This window comes from Eucyclogobius newberryi, unplaced genomic scaffold, assembly GCF_026437365.1.
Source record: "Eucyclogobius newberryi isolate DKJ021-1_F unplaced genomic scaffold, fEucNew1.0.hap1 SCAF_11, whole genome shotgun sequence".
Taxonomy (NCBI): Eukaryota; Metazoa; Chordata; class Actinopteri; order Gobiiformes; family Gobiidae; genus Eucyclogobius; species Eucyclogobius newberryi.
The window spans coordinates 1,786,402-1,808,570 of NW_027315735.1; the positions used below are offsets into that span (position 1 = coordinate 1,786,402).

Here is a 22,169-nt window from a genome sequence, read left to right on the forward strand (position 1 = left end):
AGCGCTAATAACGGTCTAAGGCTGCTGACAGCAACAACAACACGATCCCTTTCGTGTTCGGCCCAGAGCACATTGAGCGACATATGAGGACATTTAACACATCGTCGTCTATATGAGGTTCAGGTTTTCTTTACAGCTTTCAGCAGATGGGCTTTGGGAGAGTGTGTCACAGCTGCTTAAATCCAAACTTTACGGAACTGATGAAATATGGATTAGGATCAAACGTTTTGGAAATTATACGATTAATGCAGGCTCTATTGTGGATATACATGGATTTGCACGCACCAGGCTGACTCATCCTGGTGAGTAGGCCCGTCCGTCTGCTCATCCGAGGAGAAAGAGAGAGGCTGTTCTCTAGCAAAAAAACACTTTGGGCACATATGAGGTACCAATAGCACTGTAAGAAGGTTAAAAGCTCTGAAAAGTAAATTTTGCATAATATGGGACCTTTAATCTTTATAGCTTCAGAAGTTTTGACATTTGAAGTCCTTAAAATTACAGATTCTATTGCGATATTGCTCTGCCTATTTAGACGCGCTTCGATTTTACATTATCACATTTAACACAGGTTTCCCCAAAGAAAAGCCATTAAGAACTTGCAGGTCCGGACTTTCTTAAGAAGGCTAATGAACAATGCAGTTTGGGCCAACAAAAAGAATGGTGTGAAAAGAGCAGAGGCGTTACCCTAGAGACAAGTCATTCAACTCTCCGATGGATACACTTTCTATCATCGCACATCCATAAGTGAAAAAATTCAATTCAATGTTTTTATGTAACGACTACAGTGGTTTCCTCAAAGGGCAACACTGAAAACAGATCAAACAATGTTCATAGGAATTTAACGGTGTCCTAGCATCCCGTGTCCTTAGACAAATGTCCCAAGCTCCCATGTCCTTAAATTTTGTTGATAGAACAAGTAGTCAGAAGCAGAGGGTAGTGTTCAAGCTGCCACTTCCCCCGGCATTGTTGCTCCTAGGGGAGCGGAACTGGGAAACTGTAGATTTTTATTTCTGTTCCTAACTGGCCTGACCATAAGCCAGTTCAAAGAGGGACGTTTTAAGCCTGGTCTTAAATGAAAAGACAGAGCGATGGACTCTTTAACATGGACAGGAGCTGATTCCATAACACAGGAGCTTGGTAGCTAAACGCTCTACTTCCTATTGTTCTTTTAGAGACACTTGGGACCACCAGAAGTCCAGCAAAAGGGGATTTACTTGGCAATATTGATAATTCAAGTTAGACTACATGATTTATACACATCTAATTAGGCCAGCTTTGTTCTGGAGCATGTTGAACGATGCTCTGTGCTTCCATTGTTCACAGTGTGTTGTTCACATTATGTCTTGTTCAAAGGCCCTTTGGTCATCTAAATAGGTCAACCTAGAAATCGCTTTCGTGCTTGATTTGAATGTACGTTAACACCCAAGAATAGTGAAGTCCTAATCAAAATGTTCTTTAAAACAATGAGATTCCGTTTGTATTTTGCCTTTGCGACACCCCCTTTTAGCCGCTGTAAAAATGCTCTGCTCTTGTACTTTCTGTTGCTCATTCAGATTGTACTGAAGTGAATGTGATATGAGGTCTGAGGAGGAGCAGTGGCCCCAATCAGTCATCAGGGGCCCGGGCTGGAGGGAGAGGGGCCCCGGGAACATGATTGCTCCACCTGCTGCGTGATTACCCAGCATGTCTCTGGACACCCTGGTATACAAAGAGCTGCAGGCTGGTGGGAGGGGCCTGCTGTCTGCCACGTGACCGCAGTGAGATAAGGACTTTAAAACGGGTAATTAAGGAAGTGGCAGCATCTTTTTCACCCATTCGAAGAAGCTGTTTTATTAAAGGAGCTTCGAGAAGGTGGAATATTAATATGAGCAAACTGACTGCAGACGGGAGGGGATGAATACTGATGGAGATGGAGAGGACCGGGGGAGGAATACATTAGGGAGCATTTATCGAGAGCGCACGGGGCTTCGGTGATCAGGAGTGGGCTGAACATGTTTCCCCCTGAGCTGGAGCTGGAGAAGGGAGAGGAGGGCCAAACGGCAAGCACTGTTTGGGGTTTATTTGGATGTAGGGGACAGAAGAGACAGAAAAGTGGAGGATGATAAAGCAAAGGTACTGCAGGTATACAAATGGTAAAGCACACAAAAAGAAGGACTATCTATGGGTTCCGGGGTGATGCGAAATTAGCGCAGTTGCCATTGCGATGAACAAAGAGACGTACTATGTTTTTTTTCTAGGTACTTGTATTGAGCTAAAACAAAAGTAGATAATGATTTTACATTTTGATCCAAAACGGTTTGGCATTTCACCGTAACAAGCCACAAATTTTCATTTGCATGTTTTAATGTTTTAAATAAAGTAGCTATGTGGCTAATTTTAGAACCCCACATTAGTGATGCGTGGGTGGGGTTCTCATTCTCACTCTTGCTCACTTGCTATCAGCCAACGCAAAGGCAGAGCCAGACGTGGAAGGAGGCAGACGCAGGTAAATCAGCTCACAAAGAGAAAGGGCAGAAGCTCAGACATGTTCTCTGTAAATTGAGCTTCAAAATGATGCGTGTTCTATTACAATCCAACTCATATTCACTGAGTCTAATGAAGAACTGAACATGTGATACGACAGTCAGCATCTCATAATCCTCCACGACCTCAACCGCTATGAAATCAGGATTTCTTGACCTGTGGGTCAAAAGACAATCCACATCAGTACTCTACATGTATCAGTTGGAAATTTTAACAAAATGCAGGAATGTGGGCATGGATAGGGGGAAACAGGGATTTTCTGAGCACTGGAGGCTCAGTTGCAGGACAATACAGGAATAACATGATGAGGAACCACTCGTTATAGATGATTTGACATATTTGCCACTTTAAAATTAAACCTTTCATCTGTTGGGAGAGTTCAAAATATTGCATATAACAGGAAGCTGAAATTGAAACCCATGAATAGTTTTAGGTGTGAATATTTCTCTGACAACGCGCCTGGTTCATGTGGAACCCAATTTAGACAAGACTGTGTCAGATCAGAAACCAAATCAGTAAAATGTGATTCAGACTTACTAACCACTAACCAGGTTCTGAGAGTATTCATTAAAGTAGTTACAAATACTGAATCATTCTTAATGAACTATCTGTTCATTACGAATTAAGACTTTGCTCATGTTCTATTAAGGTTATTAAAAGTAGTTTAATTATAAAGTGGAACAAGATTTTGAGATCTTTAATTCATTTTCATTCATATTGTATGTGACCAGCTTTAAAGTCAACGTGACATAAACATACAGATAAAAAAGCACCTTGTATCTAATGTACTTTTTTAGTGTCATTTATTTAGCATTTGTCAGAGCTCTTCTCATAATACTGTATTGCCACCTCCATAATCACAATCATCCATTCATCTTGAAATTAAGTCATTTCCTTTTATTCAGAAAAAATTCAAGCGATGTTCTTGTTCTTTTCAGATCTTTTGGTTGCAAAGCTTCTACTTCTGCTGCTGTCGTTGATGCATTACGTCATAAGGCGCTGGTACAGCTGGCAGCCCGGTGTAAACGCTCTCTCTTTTTTCTCACACTTATTGTGCTTTATCTCCTCTATTTTGTAAATATAGTTAGTATAGTTTTTCTATTTTACTGTACGATAGGGACACGCGCTGGAATAGTTTTTTAATTCAACTGTTTTTGACTTTTTTCGGCTGGATTTGAGCGTTTTTCGTTGCGTTCGTTGTGTTGTTGTGACGTGAGCTAGCTCCGAGCGAGCCCACCAGCCCCCCCCCTCCCCGCGCCCTCCGGCCGCGCTAAAGTACGGCGTGTCGTCGGTACACGTTTATATACACGTTTATATGAAAGAGGAACTTCACGAACGATCGGGACACGCACTGGAATCGCTTTAAATTAACTTGTTTTGACTTTATTCGGCTGGATTGAGTGTTTTCGTCGTGTCGTTGCGATGTGTCTTGGCTCTGAGTCCCCCGGCCCCGCCCCCCGGCTCCGGCCCCGCCCCCCGGCTCCGGCCCCGCCCCCCGGCTCCGGCCCCGCCCCCCGGCTCCGGCCCCGCCCCCCGGCCGGCGCCGTACCGCGTTTCCACAAAGGAGGAACTCATGAAACTGCGGAGAACAGTCGTCTTACCCGGAGATCGTCACGTTATCCCGGCGCAATACTGACCTAACCTAATACTGATGTGCAATTCTGTCATATGTGCAATTGCTGTTGGAATTCATGTGCAATTCATGTGCTGTCGTGACACATATTCATGTGCAATTACTGTCGGGATCACATGCAATGGTATTTATTTATTTGTCTATGGTAGTTTTTATTTATTTATAGGAGATCTTCTACTGAAAGTGTTTTTCAGACTTCCTATAAGTGATCTGTTCTTGTGGATCTACCTCTGTATCTTCCTGCGTTGCACCAATGAAATTTCCCCATGTGGGACAATAAAGGAATATCTTATCTTATTATAAATAAGTTTGAACAGCTTATGTCGGACATTGCGATGTCTTCACAACCGTGTCCGTAATAAACTGATTATATTTCTCATTTTAAATATAATGACAAGTGAAATTCTCATTACATTACACTGCATATCTTCAGTAGGCTTCTTAAATTGAAATATTAACGTCATTTGTTTTCAATAAACAGCAAATGCGTATGTACTGACTGTATCCAGGTGTGCTCTGCTGTAAGCTCCTAGTTTTGGATGAACTTGTGCTTTCATTGGGCGGTAGAGTTGATGTGGGGTTGTTCAGGTGGAATTGCCTCTCCACGTGGATTCCACAGATAAGTGCACAGGCCTTATGTCATTTTGAGCACCCATTCTATCCCAGGCACTCATACAATCTGCAGCATTTCATTGGAGACATAAATAACATGGCAAGAAATACAGTAACAAAGAGACACAGTAGAGCGCTTTACCTGGAAAACTAACATGTTGAACAAATTATACTTGGGTTTCAGCTTCCTGTTGTCCAAGGGTTTGAGAAGGGAGGAGAAATTAGGACAATACAAAAGTCTATCACATCTTTTGAATAGGAGAAATGTCTCGTCATGTTGCACATAAAGGGAAGGTGAAACCCATGAACATTTTGAGGACCATTTGAAGGATATTTTGTTTTAAATTGATAAGCGCTTTGGTGCTGAAATCATGACCCTAACCCATTGGTCTGGTTCGTGTTCACATTTGACGTCTGTCAAACAAGATTGTCCGATTGTCTTTTCCCTCAAGTACACCTCTTACACATGTACATTGCACATGTATTTGTATTTGTGTGAACACAATAATTCTGTTTTGCAAACAGTGAATGTGGCAAACTATTTGCTGTGGTGACCATGACTAGAAACAGCTTCAAGGACACATTATTTCATGTGCTATGTAATTCCCATTTTGGGGTTTGGTGGATATCTTTGAAAGTGCATAAATATCTAGGACCTGCTTTTGTTAGAATGTTGCAAAAACTGTTTATTTGTCTCCACCCATAGTTTAATGTGCAGCATTAGGATCATCTAACTCATACTACCATAGTTACGTTACACACTGTGTACATAATACTTACCGTCCATCCATCTTCTTCTGCTTATCCGGGGCCGGGTCGCGGGGGCAGCGGTCTAAGCAGGGACTCCCAGACTTCCCTCTCCCCAGACACTTCCTCCGGCATTCCCAGGCCAGCCGAGAGACATAGTCCCTCCAGCGTGTCCTGGGTTTTCCCCGGGGCCTCTTCCCAGTGAGCCACAGCTGGCTCCTCTCTATGTGGAGGAGCAGCAGCTCTACTCCGAGCTCCTCCTTTGTGACTGAGCTCCTCACCCTATCTCTAAGGGAGCGCCCAGCCACCCTGCGGAGGAACTTAATTTCGACCGCTTGTATCCGCGATCTTGTCCTTTCGGTCATGACCATAGGTGAGGTCAGAACGTAGATTGAGCGGTAAATCGAGAGCTTTGCCTTTAATACATACCGGAACATACCAAATGCACTTTCAAGTTCAGATGGTAACATCATTCTATTGTTCCAAATAAATGGACAGGTGGATTCTTCAGATCCACAGATTGTGTCAGGGTAGCTTGAGGAGAGTACTAACCCTCAGGACAAAGGACTCCTCTGTGTCCTGCAGCCCGAGCGTTCAGGGAAAGCAGGTGAACTGGAGACACAGGACTCTTCTAAGCCTCACTCTTCACTCACCGGTGATGAGACGAATTGTAGTCTTAATTTCATTTAGCCTACTTTACTGAGCATTCCCAGCACAATGGATTCCTGTGGAACTTTTCAGGTAAAGTCCAAAGTATTTATATGCTTCCCGTATTTCCATTCTGAATCTACAAGCCTAAAAATACCATATATATTTTTTTTTTATCAACGTATTAAACCCTGTGTGAAACAGTCTTTGGGCAAGGTAAATAGGCCCGAGGGAATAAGCAGTCCTGACCTTGTTCCCGTAACTGATTTAGTTTCATGGTAATTGGCTTCAGCGCATTCGTCTGCAGTGTACCAACAGTGTACCAACTTTGTTTAATGGCACATTTTAATGAGGTGACGAGACAAAAATAGCTGTATTTTTATGGTATAGATTTTATTGTGGGGTAAAATGACAAAGGTGTAATCTAGAAAGTACAACCACATAAAGGAACTTACAAGATGTCGTGATCACAATGTGCTCAAGTCTTCAAATGGTGTGATTTGTTTAAAAAAGGAAAGTCTTTGGAGATACAACATAATATGTAATGGTAACAATGGATTCACAGTCAGCTGCTATGTACAAGAACATAACGTAGAGGAAAAGGGTGAAGCGGTAACAGCCATTTCAGAAAACAACATGGACAGAAGAGACGGGAGCTCAGACAGGGAGATGTAATCCAGCTCTAGAGTGCAATTTCCCCTGGTAACTCGCGGTAACTGACCACCAGCATGCTTTTTTTCACTGCACATCCACATATATATTTTTGACTTATTTTGCATGTATGTTTTATCTAATGTCAGTGTCATGGGGACAGCCAATATCTAGATTTGTATTTCTATTATTTTTAGTTAGTTGAAATCCATCAGAAATTTGATTATGTTTCAATATTACAAAAAGTAGTCATTTTGCCACTCTAAAGTTGACATTTTGACATGCTCTTCCCTCATCTACCATGTAAAAGAATACATGTTAATGCAGTTTAGCTAATACAATCCTGGAAACTGTTCCAGCCCTAAATTGAAACGGCGGAGACATTTTTAGCACTCTAGCCTTTGCTAGTCCATCTCCCTGATTCACTCATCCACTAAGATGCAGACATTAGCAGTAAGAAGGTGAAAGGGTGTCTGTACATTAGGAGTCCATTCTAAATGGGAGTTCCATTTGCCCATGTGATTCACAGATCCATCGAGTGCTAGGGTGAGAATGCATAGAAAATGTGTCCAGCTAAACACGCCCAGTCAAACCAGCTATAGGTTAGATTTCTCTCTGCTACAATTCTACTGCAGCAACATTCAGAAAAAAGTTCCACCAAGCTCACCCTCAAAGGCCTTCTACATAATACATCGCAACTAGCCATTAGCATAACATAACTTTGGGCTACACAATACATTTCACTATGAATTGCAGAAGTTTTATAATCAACTTAACACATCAAAATAATAAAGACACATAAATTCAGCAAAATAACCACCAAAACATTATCAAGCTGCTAATAGCTTGGTGAAGATGCTAACGCTAATATTATGTAGCCCTAAAAACACTAAACATCAACCTTAGAATGTCCATATTTCCGTACAACGTGCTCCATATTTCCTAAAATGTCCACAATTTTCTGAAGATACATAAGATTGCAAAAGGGCAGATTAAATGTTTCTGCAAACTAAATAGATAAGTACATAACTATGAATGATTCCCAAAGACGGAAACATGGTCATCCTTAGCAAAAAACTCTACATTCCAACATAGCAGACAAACCATAAGAAATGAGCAAATTCACTAATACAGATCCAACTCTTTTGGTCCACACATTACATTTTAGTTAGGTTCTGTTTTAAATACAAGTGCTCTATTGTCACTACATTTGAGATTCCTAAGGTGTATATTTACTTGCGGTGTCTAAAGCTGGTGTGTATCTAGACCTCTAACTCTCTTTGCACCTTTCTGCTTTGGGCGAGACCAAACTGTACACCTCCGTGTGGACCTGCCGGCGCTGCTTATAAATCGAGATCAGGAGGTTACGGACCGCGCAGCCATAATGAACCACTCTTGTCTCTGTCTCCACTTCAAACGGTATAGGATCACAGCAAGGGCCCATTTTAATTAGGGAAAGTAGGCAGCGCTGGTCAGGCTGATACAGGGGAGCGGGAGATCTGCGCTCGGGTCAAAGAAAAGAGGTGAGTCGGTTTGCAGTCACGCTGGGAATAATTACGCTAATTCCTCCGACGGAACAAAATTTTCCTTCAAGGCACGGGAAAATACTCTGGGATGGGTGAAAATTAAAATGACGGCAGATGTACAGCATATATAGGGACAGATTTTTTTTGCCAATTTGCTAAATATGTATCAGTTTGTTTGAAGATTATCTACAGCATTCGCAAATACATACTACTACAATCAATTCAATGTATGCAGACCTTGCAACCTACTTCAAGCAACATTACGTAACTCTAGGCCATCTGCGGAGCAACGATCATTGGTTGCACATGTTTTGTAAGTGCTTATCTTGAACGTTGTTGTCGTTGTAAATTCCTGAATCTTTGTGAATCTTCATAGATTTTGAAGTTTAAAATTCCTTCTTGGCATAAAGCTTTAACCATAAAACTCCCTTGTTAAAATGAGAAATTACTGGTGCAAATTTTGTTGTTGCCTCATGGGTCAAAAAAATAAAAATGTTTTGTTAATAGTGGTGGTTTGGATTATGCAACTAATACTAACTTACTTGGCATTAACTATGGTCTTTATTCTGCCCTAAATGAGTTTTGAAAACATAAATTCATACAATGCAGGTACACAACACATCTTACCAAATTCTCCAACTTAATTCTGACCTGAATGCTCCTGTAAAGTTACATAATGTTGCTTTTCTTAAAATCCCCTTGCTCATCAACTTTAGCCAGTCGTTCAACTGGACTTCTTCAATTTGGTTCTTGGACAAATCTTAGCTCCGACAAAACCTAACAGTGCAAGAGTACTTTTCTGAGGAACTGAAAACATACAATATACCAGGACCTAGGACTCGCCAACCCACACCACCACATTCCCCTTCATGACATCTGTGATCTCACAATTGAGCTTGTTGAGTCGTCCGTCTAAGATGAACAAAGACTCTCTGGACGGCGTCATGAGGTACTGTCCGAAAAGTCCGCTGCTGACCATAATCCGATTCTTAGCATTCCACGGCCATTCGAACGACTTGGTGGCTTCTTTCAAACTCTTGATCATTTTGACTTTGCTGCTGCTGAGCTCCACGAAAAGAACATCGGTTTGGCGTCCGGAGCTGCCGAAAATGTTGTACTGGTGGAGCTCGGTGAAGGACCTCTGGAAGGCCACGTCCGACAGGTGCAGATTGGTGTGGATGTCGAAAGGATCGCTGACTTTGCCACGTTCCGACACGGTTTGGATTCTCATAAGTCCGTCGGTGTCGTCAACGGTGACCAGGTAGTGCCCATCGGGAGAGACGTACGGAGTGCCGGTGACGTCGCTGTTGTATCCGATCACGCTGTCGGTAACGCTGTCCAGGATGATTTGCGGTTGCGTGGCCCCCGTGGAGTCGGCCTTGCAGTTGACAAAGTAGTATCCTCCGAGGTGGGTGTAGGCCATGGATTTGGGGATGCAGTTGAAGTGTTGCAGGCTGATGTTTTTCACGTAGGACGTTGTCTCTAGGTCAATTTTGTGGAGGACAGGCTCATTCCGATGAAGGATGAGGCCGAACCTGTCGAAAAGTAAACAAGGAAAAACAAGTTTATCAATGACACTGCAGCTGTTGTCTTAGGATACACCTTCCAGCAAGAGTGTGCAGCTATTTTTAATGAGGAAATGAGAAAAACGAGAAAAGAATTAGACAGTATTTGTATTGTTGCATCATTTGATTTGGTGGGATTTAATTTGCAAAGAAACTTAACTCGAGAGCTTGTTGGACAGAATAGTCACGTGATAAAGGTTTGTTTTTATGTATTTTTAAATAATTCATTCAAATGTCTTGAATGAAAACCTGTTAAATGGTTTGTCAGATTAAATTACTGTTATAGCATCAGATGATTTCTAATATTCAATGCTTTCTGTTTGTTTTAATGAAAAAGGCCATTCGACAAATAAATTCAAATTCATTACCCAAAACTGACTGAAACTCCAACGTCTCCAAATCCCTTCGCCAATTAAATAAAAGATTATACATTTTGTTTGACTTCCTTGGTTAACATCCCATCATGTTTATAACGGCAGGAGATCATATGAAACCCTTTTAATAAAATGATAATAGGCTCGCATGTGGCTGTGGGTGAGTGGAAATGCGACTCATTATACAAAGCAAAGTACCCATTAGCGGCGCATTAAGAGGCGAGCAGGGCGTAGGGGAATATGCACGGCTCAATTAAACGTGCACATCAGCAGATCAATGCTGACAGACACTTCAGTCTCTTTACCATTCATCATGTGGTGTGCAGTTCCAACACCCTTCTGTCCATTTCTGCGGCTGCTATGAAAAAGGTTCACCCACAGCGGTAGCACCTTATTGATCCGGTTTTCTGTGGTCTGTCTCGAGTCTAGACCTGGCATTTTGTCTCTACCCATTTCAGACAAAAATACTGCAGAGCCATATTGAAAAATATATACATGTGTACATACAAGGAATGACTGGCAACTGTACGTGAATATTGTTGCGGTGAGTTACATCATTTCTGTTTTTGACATTAGTTTGAACTGTTAGCCCCGCCCACTTTGTCCCATTTCCACTGTTCTGTTGTGCTTATATATATATACTCAATATAATATAATTGGTATTTGTGCACTGTAGAAGGGCAAAATATCGATTTAATCATAGCACTGAAACTGTAGTGTGCACGTACTGTAAACTGAGCCACCAAGTTCCATCTTCTTGAATGAAAATGGAAATTCAACCTAATCTACATTCTATAGGTGGATATCCCTCCACAGTATGTTTGCAGTGCATTGAAATGACTGGACGGCAAAGGTTAGTCTGCATCACTGTGGATATTCAAACGGACCTTCCTCAGATCTTTTGTCAAATATTCTCGCCTTTTCCTTGTGTATCAGCCTCATATTTTGCCTCATAAAACAGCATTATTCTGCATCTTCTTACTACCTCCTAACCTACCCACACCGAACCCTTTTGCTCTGAGGCAGATTGCATTGTGGGTGCAGTAATGTGCAGCTCATGCGTCATCCGTCAGGTGAGCTCAAAGTGCTCTGTGTTTGCCAGCTGTGCTCACATCACGGACAGACCCGCCGTGTGTGCGTATTGATTCATCATATGTGAAGGGCTGTTGGTGCAAATATGAATTTCATTGCTAGATAAGTGCTCTTTTAACCATCAGTTTCCAGCCATGTAACCAATAAATCACCCTATAATTGCGGCAGGCATTGATCTGTTGGGACAGGCGGAGGTTTGAAACAATAGGCGAGCGGGCGCAGCTCAAAGGCATTTGGTTTATAAATCATCTGCTCCCATCACCACCGGCAAATTGATTTTCGGACATGGTTGCCAGGTCTGAAAGTCAAAACTGATCTGAAATGAGCCCAATTCTGACAGCGAGTCCATCCCAAAATATCTACAAGAATGTTTTGCACATGGTAATCATTACATACAGGCGTTTCATCAGGGAATCATGTGTACTAGGTTTTAAAGGAGACTTTTTGAGCTTTTAACTGCATGTTATAACATAGTTTCCACATCAAAACACAGTTTTTGAGTTGTATTTTGCTTCTTCCACGCTTGTTTCATGGATCCTGTTTACGAGTCCATGTTCTCTGGTCCCTCTGTGAGCCTCAAACAAGCACTAGGTTTCAAATTTCCCAGTTTTGTGATCGTGTTAACAAATCGTGTTAAATACAACTGCATGCTCACATTAGCATATCAAGGGCACGTCAGCTTTTGTTTATTTCCTCTGCTGTCAGTAGTAGTACTAATACCAATCCTGATCAGAGAACGTCTTTCTGGTAGAAAGTCATGTGCAATTTTTGTATTTTAAGTAAAGGAACTCAAAAGGCTTTCTTAGTTCTGAAGGAAAGTGGTTTGCAGACTGCAGTGTACTGAATTCAGAACAGAGATTTATAAAGCTGTTTTAACGTCCATGGTCATCTGCTGGAGTTATTTTTCACAGTTGCAAAGTATCTCAGAACCTTTACACTGTTGTTGTTTTGATCTAAGTTTGAGAAAACTGTTGGTTTGTATCTTTGACCACCATTCCAGTTTCAAAAAGAAGATTTGATTTGAGAAAGGCTCGATGAGTTAAAACAACTTTAAGCGTACTCCAGATGACTGAGTCCAGATGAGATTACTGTGGAATAGTCTCAGATGACTGGAGGAGTATCTATCAACCTTTTCCCTCTTTAACCTAACTTCCTCCAAAATGTGTAGTCTATAATATATTACTAATCTACAAATACAACTTGGTCTCTAATAATTATAGAGCAACATTAATGCTTTATCCATGTTGTTGTCATGAAAAAAGAAAGAAAAGAAGTTATAGAGCTGACCCTTGCAGTTATGCTAACTTACTCTGGATGATCTAAAATGGAGAAGTTGGACATGTTTCCTGTGGATTTAATCATAATTCTTGAGACTGACATGAGCTCTGGTTTTAAGCCTGAAAATAGTGCCTGTGCCCTTTCTGTTGTATTAATCTAATGTTTAAGCAGGAATATAAAGCATATGTCTCGCTGTTGGCGTTGTTTGTGAATTGTTATTTCTGTAAAGACAAAAATAGCTGTTTCCAGTGTCTGGCTCCTTGTCATTGGCCGCTGGGCTCCGTGTGCAGAAATGTCAGTGAAAATGCTGCTGCACCGGAGCACGGACAAACTTGGGCTTATAATTTATGATGTTTGAATGACTGCGACTGGAGTCTGAGTTGAATGTGAGTGACTTAAATTAGTGATGACTAAGATGACTAAGCCCAACTTAAAATCATGAGAAAATCTGGCTAAAAGTCGTGCAGAATCCTCAGCTTTACCTGAGACTCGAGCTCACAAAAGAAATGATGACTCCTAAAATGAAGCAACACGCTTCACTGAAACATTGATAATGCAGCACTTTTCCTTGAGTTCTTTTCTCTTGTTTTGCCACAAGGTTTTCAATGCAATGATTTGACTTCTGTGAAGAATAGGTGAGAACAGCCAGCGTTGCAGGCCAGTGTTGAGTGTGAAAAAAGAAATGGTTGGCTTTTTGCTGACGTGCAGAGTTAGCCGACTGTAAGTCGATGTTTAAATAAATGATAGGACATTGAGAGTGGCCCATGGCGCTGTTTTAGCAGCAGAGAGATTCCCATATCTGTACAGCAGCCAGTTGCTGAGAGCATGTTTAGGTCCAGGCTCAGCTCGTGTTGCTAAATTGACAAATACAGTGTGTTTTGCTGAGGCCAGAGGGGAGTTGTTGGTTCACACTTTGGAAAAGCTGCAATAAAAACTGTAAAATCATGTGTTTTGGTTCCTCACGCGTTGTTCTCTTTCAGACATACACCGGTATCACAATGTTACTGTACACTTCAATTACTGTACACTTCAAATGTAACTGTCCACTTCAAATGTTACTGTACACTTCAAATGTAACTGTCCACTTCAAATGTTACTGTACACTTCAAATGTAACTGTCCACTTCAAATGTAAATGTTACTGTCCACTACAAATGTTACTGTACACTTCAAATGTAACTGTCCACTTCAAATGTTACTGTACACTTCAAATGTAAATGTTACTGTCCACTACAAATGTTACTGTACACTTCAAATGTTACTGTACACTTCAAATGTAACTGTCCACTTCAAATGTAACTGTCCACTTCAAATGTTACTGTACACTTCAAATGTAACTGTCCACTTCAAATGTTACTGTACACTTCAAATGTTACTGTCCACTTCAAATGTTACTGTACACTTCAAATGTTACTGTCCACTTCAAATGTTACTGTACACTTCAAATGTTACTGTCCACTTCAAATGTTACTGTACACTTCAAATGTAACTGTACACTTCAAATGTTACTGTCCACTTCAAATGTTACTGTCCACTTCAAATGTTACTGTACACTGCAAATGTAACTGTACACTTCAAATGTTACTGTACACTTCAATTACTGTACACTTCGAATGTAACTATACACTTCAAATGTAACTGTACACTTAAAATTTGTACACTTCAAATGTTACTGTACACTTCAATTACTGTACACTTCAAATGTAACTATACACTTCAAATGTAACTGTACACTTCAAATGTTACTGTACACTTCAAATGTAACTGTACACTTCAAATGTAACTGTCCACTTCAAATGTTACTGTACACTTCAAATGTTACTGTACACTTCAAATGTAACTGTACACTTCAAATGTTACTGTACACTTCAAATGTAACTGTCCACTTCAAATGTAAATGTTACTGTCCACTACAAATGTTACTGTACACTTCAAATGTTACTGTACACTTCAAATGTAACTATACACTTCAAATGTAACTGTACACTTCAAATGTTACTGTACACTTCAAATGTAACTATACACTTCAAATGTAACTGTACACTTCAAATGTTACTGTACACTTCAAATGTAACTATACACTTCAAATGTAACTGTACACTTCAAATGTTACTGTCCACTACAAATGTTACTGTCCACTTCAAATGTTACTGTACACTTCAAATGTTACTGTACACTTCAAATGTTACTGTACACTTCAAATGTTACTGTCCACTTCAAATGTTACTGTACACTTCAAATGTTACTGTACACTTCAAATGTTACTGTCCACTTCAAATGTTACTGTACACTTCAAATGTAACTGTACACTTCGAATGTAACTGTACACTTAAAATTTGTACACTTCAAATGTAACTGTACACTTCAAATGTTACTGTACACTTCAAATGTTACTGTACACTTCAAATGTTACTGTCCACTTCAAATGTAACTGTACACTTCAAATGTTACTGTACACTTCAAATGTTACTGTCCACTACAAATGTTACTGTACACTTCAAATGTAACTGTACACTTCAAATGTAACTGTACACTTCAATTACTGTACACTTCAAATGTTACTGTACACTTCAAATGTTACTGTCCACTTCAAATGTTACTGTACACTTCAAATGTTACTGTCCACTTCAAATGTTACTGTACACTTCAAATGTAACTGTCCACTTCAAATGTAAATGTTACTGTCCACTACAAATGTTACTGTACACTTCAAATGTTACTGTACACTTCAAATGTTACTGTACACTTCAAATGTTACTGTCCACTTCAAATGTAACTGTACACTTCAAATGTTACTGTACACTTCAAATGTTACTGTCCACTACAAATGTTACTGTACACTTCAAATGTAACTGTACACTTCAAATGTAACTGTACACTTCAATTACTGTACACTTCAAATGTTACTGTACACTTCAAATGTTACTGTCCACTTCAAATGTTACTGTACACTTCAAATGTTACTGTCCACTTCAAATGTTACTGTACACTTCAAATGTTACTGTACACTTCAAATGTAACTGTACACTTCAAATGTTACTGTACACTTCAAATGTTACTGTCCACTTCAAATGTTACTGTCCACTACAAATGTTACTGTACACTTCAAATGTAACTGTACACTTCAAATGTTACTGTCCACTTCAAATGTTACTGTACACTTCAAATGTTACTGTCCACTTCAAATGTTACTGTCCACTTCAAATGTTACTGTACACTTCAAATGTTACTGTACACTTCAAATGTTACTGTACATTTCACAAAATACTTGAAGTGTTTTTAAGACTTGAGGTGTTTTTTGCAGAGTTGTGACTTTAGTCATTCTTGAGTTACCGGTACTATTTGTATAAAATGAGACTTGGCCCTTGACTTGATGAGTACAACTTAGTGTTCCCTATTGGATGGAATCAATGGTCTATAGCTGTCGTCCCCACCATTTTATTTCTTACACATTTTCCAGTCAAGTGTGATTTTTATTTAGGAAATGAACAATTCAATTCAATTTAATTTTTCATTTCAAAAAAGGACATGATACGTCATTGGTGACAACAATAAGAGTTTGTGATTTGATCTGTAAAGTTGTAACTCACTTTCGAATACGCTTGCATGTTGCCTGTCAATGTGGCCTTAAAGTGCACTCACAGCTCAAGTACTGTGTAGGCAGACACGCTGACACGAAAGAGACGCAACCATCAGTGCTCCTCCGTCGCTGGGAAACGAGCATGCAATCGTTTGTAACCGTAGACAGAACACTCATCCAGGATTGATCCTGACGGGCAGTGGTTCCAGGGCAAAGGCGTGAACTAGACTTTATGTAATCAAACAGCCTGTTGTGTCACGTATAGCTGCTCCAGACCACAGCAATTTCCCTGCACAACATGGCAGGAAGGCGTCCATTCTGAACGAGGATCTCTCAGTGGAGCTAATTACAGCCGTGCGATGCGAGCGAGGCCATCCCACCCACATCAGGGGTTGTGTGCATTGTTTGTGTAGCGATTCTCGAGGGCTAAAGCCTTAGGAAGGATTGACCGCGATATCTTGTCCAAGAGCTTCTGATTGCCCCTCTATGGTCAGGATCAAATGGAGAATGGTCGGGGTTTCTTCTGGCAAATGAATGTGTTTACGTCTTTATTTAGGTGCACGATGTAGCTTTTCTGCTTGGAGCTCTGGAATCTGCTCGCCTTGTGGAGGTTATTGCTTGAAATATAATGTTTGAGTTTAGCATTTATTCAATTCAAGGTTCTTTTTTAAATTGCAAAAAAAAAAAAAAAACATTTGGCAAACTATCGTCTTTCCAGAGATCGTACCTGTAGCTGCCCACTAGCGCCACCTGCTGCGGGTTTGTCTCCATGGATATAGATACATTTATTGCCATACTGTGGAATATTCCAGCCAAAGCAAGAACATTTCCTTGGAGACAAGCAGGTGATGGACAGTGGGTCAAAAATAAGGCAATCGTTTTGGTCACAAATACGGCAGGTCACAATTCTATGGTAGCATTTCACTTTAAACTCAATAAAAAGGCCCTGGTTTTGAGTAATATCTCTGAGCTTGTCATCGTGAAAAGAAAGCTGTAAGAAATTCTATAAAAGTATCTAATAATGCAGTTTTTTTTGGAGTAGCTTCAGAAAAGTGGTGGCATTACTTTATTTCTAACTCTAAGGTCTGATTCTTGTCAGTTGCTAGAACTTTGAGCTTTATTAATATGGAAAGTTTTATGGAGACTCCCAGGCATCTGCCCTCCAACAAACTATTACAAGGTTAAATTCTAAAACGTGAACGCAACCAACACCTCAATGAAAAAAATAAATCTAGTTGAAAATTAGGTTTACAGCGATGTCCTTTTTTGGATTGATTTAGTTGACGTATGGAACAAATTCAATGATACATAAAGAGTGACTTTAGTGATTATAGATTGGTTTGAATTCTTGCAATTAAAGCCTACTTGGTATTAAAAGTTCATATTCACAATCAGAGAGCACGTTCCTTATGAACTCTGGGAAGCATAATTATCTCATCAAGTTATTCAGAGTGCAAAGGTCGCGTAATTTAGAATAATATGTTCTTGCCGTTCATAAAATAGACTGTGAAACTTTATAGTTGCACTTTTTGTCTATGGACTATTGCAATAAATGTAATATACAACCTAATTGGCATGTTTATATCCAAATTTAATTAGATTGTAAGCGGACCACACTATGGATTATGAAAATGAATCATAATCATCTCGCCTTTAGCTTGTTTTAATTGCTACTATTGTTTTATTCTATAGAAGGTGTTTACCATGTATGTAATGTGCCAGATAAAATACATGCATTAATTTATGGAGAATTCTGTGCAATCTTTTTATACATTTGTGGCCAGTGTAGTAGCCATTTTGAGACTTTTGACTTTTTAGATTTGGACTTTTTGGACCCACTAAATGAATTGCCAAGCTTGTAGTTGGTTATTTAGCACATTCACACGTAACGGAGATGGGTGAACTTGCCTCTGGCTCGGTCTATTGCTGATCGTACCTGACGTGGTTGATGATGAGGCTGGACGGGGGGATGAAGAAGTCGTCCACACGATCAAAGCGCCTCCCGATGGGCTGAGTGTGCAGCGTGTGGTGGGCCACTCGACCGCTGGCCTGGTTGATCACCTGGGACACATGGCAAACACTTACAGTAACATACTCACATTATTTTGTAGGTGTTTTGTGTTGAAATATATCATAAGTCGAACATCATTTTACATTTTAGTATTAAAAACGGGTCCATTGATTTCCTGTTGAAAACTGCAGAACAGATAAGCTCTTCATACTTTATTGTAGCAAGCAGCAGATTTGTCTTTACAGTCATTACAAAATAATACTAGAATATCCTAAACTCCCATTTTAGAAACAAGTCAATCGAATCCCTCATTTGTCCAGCAGTGGTCAATGGCAGACAAGGTTTCAAAGGTCGTCACATTTCGACTTCCATCTGAAAGTACTTTTCCATCAATGGAAATGGATTGCGCAGCAGCTTTTCCTCCTCTCCTGAGCTCACGTTGGTCCTGCCCAAAGGGAGCGCTTAGAACTTGCCCTGTCCTTGTTTACACATCTGACCGTTTCCCTCTCACTGCTTGGGTCATTGCGTCCTGGCTTCCTCCATCTCAGGGCTGTCAAGTGCCTTATTAGCATTTGACTGGTTTGATTTCTCCCAAGGTCGTATGATGCTTCTGTTGACTGAAGGAAGGTTGTAAATATGAAAAGTGGTCTGAGATACAAACTCCTCTCAGACTACAATATCCTCATAACACCTTGGCACAAATCATGTCTAGATTTCTAAAACTACTACTCCAATTTCGAGTTAGTGTGACAGGGAAAAAACAAAACAGAGAGACAAGTACATGTAGAGATCAAATATCCCTCAGGATAAGAAAGAAAATGTTCCGATTTGTTCAAATTGTAATGAATACATTTCACATTTGCCAAGACATGTGCAATGTATAGATCGATTTTTAAGTAGTTAAATACTATACATAATCAGAATATAATAATGGTTATAACATAATAATGGTACTTGATGTACCTGAGAATGGAATGTTTTTATGATATGTGGAAATCCAATAACATGTGGAGGAACCCTCATTATTCCAGTCAGAAAAGCATATTTATATTTGTCCATGTTGGACATATTCATGCAGAATCTTTTGCAGAGTGCTACAGCTGTCCTCTAAACGTGATGCTGTCTCCGTGGGAGGCAGTGGATGCTATTGTCACGCCTGTCTGAATAATGAAGCTGCGTACGCGAGGCCTGCACGCTGTTGTGGAGGCAGCATCTGCTTTCATTGTGCCAATATGCACATGGAAAATTGCAGCAGATATTACCAGCATATTTATGTCCATGGAGCAGATGATAAATATGTGTCATGCTCAGCCAATATTCAAACGAGCACAAGCCGAGGTATGAATAGTAGTAAACATGCATTTGTATAAGAGCTGGTGTACGTGATCCCCCAATCATACATCATACAACAATATCCTCATGAATACAGTATGTTAGCAATTCAACATGATTTTAATGTTAATACATTTATAAAGAGTACATATTTTTGTTACAATTGAACATTTAATATTTTAATCATCACAGTATTGCTAATTATTACATTTCCACACGTTAGCCTCTTGAGAGGCAACAAGTCCCTCATTTTCAAGGGGGACTTGTTTTAAAAGAGGGATAATAAGTGTGGCTCTGATTTACATAAATTTTGTCTTGATATGGTCAGACTTCTGCTCTGCAGTGGCCAAACACTGGTGGTCAGCTACCTCTGGAGATGCAGCTGCCCTGAGGCTTTGACCACCAGCAGATAGTCCCACATCACAGTGATAAATGTTGAAGTGGGACTAAACACCTGAATTCCTCAACCACAGTCCAAACGAGCAGTGGCCGAGGCGTCTGGACGAGGTCAAAGCTCTGCTGCTCAACACAGAGAGCTAATAAACAGTTGGTGCTGTCTGATGCACGGCCTCTGAGAGCAAGAGGAAACGTGTGATGTCATAGACCCCGCTCAAAATGCAGTTGCAGCATTTAACCTGTTGGGGGCACACTCATCATCAAAGGTTAGATGTATCTACACTAGTGCAAAACAAGGACGAGGAACAAACAATGCTATTGAAACACTAACACAGTAGAACCAAAGGGATAAAGTACTTGATGAATAAAAACAGTAAACATAAATATTTGTATGACGTATTTTGTGCTTTAAGGAAAGAAAAGTCTACTTTCCTTCTCTCCATTGGCTGCTGTTTGAAAAGCGATGCTAAAATTGTGTATTGTGTATTGTATCCGAAGTGTAAATGTCCTGATTTGTGAAGGTCGGTGCAAACATTTGATTTGTCTCAAACTTTTGTTCTCAAAGTTAATACAAAGAGCTTCAGAGTCACAGCAAAAATCATTGAAGCAATTTCTCCATGGTAAAGGTGTCACAACGCCATTAATAATAGTCTTTTAGTAGAACAAAAGAAATGAATCGGCAATTAAATAGTAAAGTCCCATAGAGAGTGCCATCGCTCATATTGTCATGGAAAGACGCAGGAATACAAGATTCTTTATGAATTAGTTAGTCCCACTGTCAGTATGAGAGAAGTATTGATCTGAAAACAAACACAAGAGGAAAATGGATGGTGCACATGTTTGGAGGTTATCTGTGGATTATGTCATATATTCAAATTAGGCAGCACCATTTGGCGGCTTAATTTATCTTCCACTTTATATTTTGGTTACAATAATGAAAACTATATTGTACATTCCTTTTTTCTTTTACAACACGCACAAGACCGGAGCTGAATATTTTGAATTCTGCTTCTGAGTGAAAACACACTAATTTCCCTGAGGAGTAAAAGTTGAGCTTTCACAAGACATGATTTGATTTTCCACATTTGACAGTTTTATTCAGGGTAAGTAACATTACACTGAGCTTGTAGCTATAATTAGGAAATATTTCATGAAACCTTCTGCTATGTGGGCTGGTTGTGAGGTGGCTAGACATCAGATGGAGTCGGTTGACTTCATGAAACACACAAGCGTTTTAACGTATTGAACCCTACGGATCTCATGTAGCCATTACTACTTTCAGTCCCTCTTCCTGACAATTATATCAGTCACAACACATTTGTTTTGCACATCGAACGCCAACACAGTAAATAACTGTTTTGTCTCTATTACGGGAGGTTACGGTAAAGTTAACACATGTGATGAAGGCTTGTTAGATGTAGAATGGCATGTGAAGAATGAGATGTAGAAAAGCTGTTTTTTAAGAAGTAAAAACCATCCTCTGACTTAAAGTGCTTTGTTCAAGAGATTCCATGAAAATACTCAATGGTAGAAAGGCATTAGGAAAGATTGTGTCCCATCAGTTTACCCAAGGGTAGTGTTAGTGTTGGATAGACCAGGGATGATAAAGCTCTGTTAATGTTGTATATTTAACTGTTCTATGCCCTAATTTGTATAAATTGCTATTTATGTATCCAACAGTCCAAAAAGATGATGCTGCAGCTCCTGTATACAGACAAACCTTAGATATAACTTAATGAGTGTCATGTATGATACTTAAAAATCTATTTTTCACCAAATTGCAGAAAATGTCACGTTTCTCAAGCATCGCAGATACGTACGAATGCTAACGGCAGCTGTGGGCTAATGCTACTGTGATGCTAACGCCGCCTGCTGTATTTTAACATTGTAAACCAATTGTAACATATTGGTTTACTTTTCTGAGGAGAATATATCTCCAAGACTAAGGATATGGTTATTGACTTCACACCACAGTCACTTTGGTCAAAGAGGAGGAAGTGGACGGTCACTTAAACTTGAATGACCTATGGATATGCTGTGAGAGGGGTCAGCAGCATCTGTTCTGCCCGAGACAAACTCCAGGGGTACATGACCTTAATGTCTTTGATTTTATACATTTGGTATTGAGTTTGCATTCACTTGGTCTATGGTATGGAGTTGGAGGATCTTGAGAGCGCAGCGGTCATCGCGCAATGTCCACTG

General features: G+C 40.0%; 1 protein-coding gene across 1 annotated transcript in view; it reads right to left on the minus strand.

Moving 5' to 3' along the window:
* Positions 1 to 8,830: 8,830 nt before the first annotated feature.
* Positions 8,831 to 22,169, minus strand: part of fstl5 (follistatin-like 5) — a 359,931-nt gene continuing 346,592 nt past the window's right edge. The window contains exons 15-16 of the mRNA XM_072434789.1: positions 18,165 to 18,289; positions 8,831 to 9,875 (exon numbers count right to left, since the gene is read on the minus strand). Coding sequence (XP_072290890.1) covers positions 9,173 to 9,875; positions 18,165 to 18,289 — 828 coding nt within the window. The 3' untranslated portion in view covers positions 8,831 to 9,172. The remainder of the gene's footprint in view (positions 9,876 to 18,164; positions 18,290 to 22,169) is intronic.